The following is a 4,066-nucleotide window of genomic DNA, read 5'->3' as shown; positions in this document are numbered from 1 at the left end:
CTTAAAAATCCCAAAAAATCCCCAAAAAATCCTTAAAAATCCCCCAAAAAATCCCTAAAAAATCCCCTTAAAAAATCCCCTTAAAAATCCCCAAAAATCCCCTTAAAAATCCCCCCAAAAAATCCCTAAAAGTCCCCTTTAAAAAATCCCTTAAAAATCCCAAAAAAATTCCAAAAAATCCTCTAAAAAATCCCTAAAATTCCCCTCAAAAACCCACTAAAAAATCCCAAAAAATCCCCCAAAAATCCCTAAAAATCCCCAAAAAATCCCCTAAAAAAATCCATAAAAATTCCTCAAAAATTCCCAAAAAATCCCTCCCAAAAAAATCCTTAAAAATCCCCCCAAAAACCCCAAAAACTCCCCTTAAAAAATCCCCAAAAATCCCAAAAAATCCCCTTAAAAATCTCCTTTAAAAATCCAAAAAAATCCCTGAAAACCCCCCAAAAAAACCCTTAAAAATCCCCTTTAAAAATCCCAAAAAAATCCACTTTAAAAATCCCCCAAAAATCCTAAAAAATTCCCTTAAAAAAATTCCAGAAAATTCCCATAAAAAATCCCCCAAAAACCCTAAAAATTCCCCCAAAACTCCCTAAAAATCGTCTTGAAAAATCCCTAAAAATCTCCCCAAAAAATCCCTTTAAAAATCCCCAAAAATCCCTAAAAATCCCCCCAAAAATTCCAAAAAAATCTCTAAAAATCCCCTTAAAAATTTTCTAAAAATCGACAAAAAACCCTCAAAAAATCCCAAAAACTGCCCTCAAAAAATCCCCCAAAAAATCCCTAAAAATCCCCCCAAAAAACCATTAAAAAAATCCTTAAAAAAATCCCCAAACGCCCTCCCCAAAAATCCTCAAAAAGATCCTAAAAAAATCCCTAAAACTAAATAAAAAAATCCCCCCAAAATCCTTAAAAAATCTCTAAAAAACCCCTTAAAAAAAAACCCTTTAAAAATCCCTAAAAATCCCCAAAACCCCCCCAAACCCCAGTAAATTGTGGGCGTGGTCCCCGCCTCAGTGGGCGTGTCCAGTTACTCACGTGGTACGGCCCGAGGGGGCGTGGCCAGCGCCAGGTGCCGGAGGGGCGGGGCCGGGGCCAACGTCAATTTGCTGCCCTGGAGCTGCAACGTCATCGCGGGGGGCGGGGCCACGGCGGCGGCGGGGGGCGGAGCCACAGGAGGGGGCGGAGCCGAGGAAGAGGGTTTAGCCCCGCCCACTGCTGGAGGGGGCGGGGCTCGCTGGGCCAAGGCGGCCAATTGGGAGAGGCTGACGAGTTCTCCGGCTGAGGGGGAGGGGAAACGCCCAAAATTAGGGGTCACCCAAAGGTCACCGGGGTCACACAAAGGTCACGGGGTCACACAGGGGTCACGGGGTCACCCAGGGGTCATCACCCCCCAAAGTGGCCCCAAAGTCAGGGGAGGGGGGAGGAGAAAAAGCCCCAAAATTAGGGGTCATCCGGGGGTCATCGGGGTCACCCAAAGGTCATCGGGGTCACCCAGGGGTCATCACCCACCCCAAGAGTCCCCAAGTGTCCCCAAGGTGCCACCACCCCCCCCAAAAAGTGTCCCTAAGGGTCCCTTTGGTGTCCCCGAGACGTTTTTTTGGGGCCATTTCGGGTTTTTTTGGGGTTTTGAGGCCATTTTTGGGTTTTTTGGGGGTGTTTGGGGCCAATTTTGGTTGGTTTTGGGGTGGTTTTGGGCTACTTTGGGCTATTTTGGGGGGTTTTGGGGGTGTTTCGGGCCATTTTTTGAGGTTTTGGGGGGGTTTGGGTGGATTTCGGAGGTTTTCCGGAGCGTTTTTGAGGTTTTTTGGGCTGTTTTTATGGCTGTTTTTTATGGGGGTTTTGGGCCAATTTGGGGGGTTTTGGGGCCATTTTTGGGGCGTTTTGGCGCCTCTTTTTGGGGTTTTTGGGTGGGGTTTTCGGGTTTTTTTGCGCTATTTTTTGGGGTGTTTTGAGGCCATTTTTGGGTGTTTTTTGGGTGGTTTTGGTGCCATTTTTGGGGTGTTTAGAGGCCATTTTTGCGTGTTTTTTGGGTGGTTTTGGGGCCATTTTTGGGTGTTGTTTGGGCCATTTTTGGGTGTTTTTTGGGGTGTTTTTGGGGCCATTTTTGGGTGTTTTTTTGGGGTGTTTTTGAGGCCATTTTTGGGTGTTTTTTGGGGTGTTTTTGGGGCCATTTTTGGGGTTGTTTGGGGCCATTTTTGGGTGTTTTTTGGGGTGTTTTTGGGGCCATTTTTGGGTGTTTTTTTGGGGTGTTTAGAGGCCATTTTTGGGTGTTTTTTGGGTGGTTTTGGGGCCATTTTTGGGGTTGTTTGGGGCCATTTTTGGGTGTTTTTGGGGCCATTTTTGGGTGGTTTTTTGGGGTGTTTTTGGGGCCATTTTTGGGTGTTTTTTGGGTGGTTTTGGGGCCATTTTTGGGGTGTTTAGAGGCCATTTTTGGGTGTTTTTGGGGGCCATTTTTGGGGTTGTTTAGGGCCATTTTTGGGTGTTTTTTGGGGCCATTTTTGGGTGGTTTTTAGGTGGTTTTGGGGCCATTTTTGGGGTTGTTTGGGGCCATTTTTGGGTGGTTTTGGGGTATTTTAGGTGTGTTTTACTCACATGGGAGCCGGGCCTGCATCTCCGGCGCCAGGAGGAGCCTTTGGGGGCCCCCGAGGGCGAAGGCGGCCAAGGGAGGCCCCGCCCCCGGCCCCGCCCCCTGCACGGGCCCCGCCCCCTTGCCCAGGGCGGGGCCCGGAGGGGCGGGGCTGGGCGAGGGAGGGGGCGTGGCCAAGGAGGCGGCGGGAAGAGCTGGGAAGGGGAAAAAAGGGGAGGGGTCAGGACACGCCCACTTGGACACGCCCATATTAGATATCTGCATCAGGGACACGCCCACATTAGATATGCACATCAAGGACACGCCCACTAGGACACACCCACCTGGACATGTCTATTGGGACACGCCCACCGGGGACACGCCCACTTGGACACGCCCATATTAGATATGTCCCTCAGGGACACGCCCACTTGGGACACACCCACTGGGACACACCCACTTGGACACGCCCATTGGGACACGCCCATATTGGACACGCCTCCTGAGACACACCCATCAGGGACACACCCACCAAGGACACGCCCCTGGGACACGCCCACATTGGATTTGCTCATTAGGGACACACCCACATTGGACACACCCACTTAGGACACACCCACTGGGACATGCCCACATTGGACACGCCCACATTAGATATGTCCATAAGGGACCCGCCTACTTGGACACGCCCATTAGGGCACACCCACCAGGGACACGCACACCAGGGACACGCCCACTGGGACATGCCCACATTGGACACGCCCATTTGGACACATCAATTGGGTCACACCCACTCGGGACACGCCCATTTGGGACACAACCATTAGGCCACACCCACTTGGGACACGCCCACTGGGACACACCCACTTTAGATAAGTCCATCAGGGATGCACCCATTGGACACGCCCACCAGGGACACGCCCACTTTGACCCATGGAAAGGTCACGCCTACTGAGATGTGGCCATGGCCACAAAAGTGAGACCACGCCCACCTGGACGAGGCCACACCCACTTATATGTGTGGCCACGCCCATTTGGGGCCCCTCAAGCCCCTCCCACCCATCCCCAAGCCCCACCCACCCCTTCATAATCCCCTCCCTTTCATCTCAAGCTCCTCCCACTCCTTCCCAAGCCCCTCCCACTCCTCCATAAGCCCCTCCCACCCCTACCCAAGCTCCTCCCACCCCTCCCCAAGCCCCTCCCACTCCTCCATAAGCCCCTCCCACCCCTCCTTTGGCCCCTCCCTTACCGGCGGTGGGCGGGGCCAGCAGGGTGGGCGCGGCCCTGGGCGGCGCCGCCAGAGCCAATCCCAGCCCCAGGTTGAGCCCCGCCCCCTGTGACGTCACCAGAGGGGCGTGGCCGGCCACGGCGGCCACGGTGGGCGTGGCTTGGGCGTGGGGGGCGTGGCCCAGCGTCACCAGGGGCGGGGCCACCAGCAGAGGGGCGTGGCCTGGAGCAGCAGGGGCAGGAGGGGCGGGGCCGGCGGTGGCCACGCCCCCC

At 53.1% G+C, this 4,066-nt stretch overlaps 1 protein-coding gene across 1 annotated transcript in view; it reads right to left on the bottom strand.

The window, feature by feature from the left end:
• Positions 1-4,016, bottom strand: part of LOC113960776 (formin-like protein 3) — a gene marked incomplete at both ends in the record, with an annotated part of 6,930 nt that extends 2,914 nt beyond the window's left edge. Inside the window, 3 exons of the mRNA XM_027670530.1 lie at positions 1,036-1,278; positions 2,593-2,781; positions 3,816-4,016. Of these exons, the coding sequence (XP_027526331.1) occupies positions 1,036-1,278; positions 2,593-2,781; positions 3,816-4,016 (633 nt within the window). The remainder of the gene's footprint in view (positions 1-1,035; positions 1,279-2,592; positions 2,782-3,815) is intronic.
• Between the last annotated feature and the right edge of the window lie 50 nt (positions 4,017-4,066).

The sequence above is a fragment of the Neopelma chrysocephalum genome, unplaced genomic scaffold, assembly GCF_003984885.1.
Source record: "Neopelma chrysocephalum unplaced genomic scaffold, ASM398488v2 Primary Assembly neopelma1_96876, whole genome shotgun sequence".
Classification (NCBI taxonomy): domain Eukaryota; kingdom Metazoa; phylum Chordata; class Aves; order Passeriformes; family Pipridae; genus Neopelma; species Neopelma chrysocephalum.
Note: the sequence above shows the minus strand (reverse complement) of the source record. Positions and strands in the feature narration are given on the sequence as shown.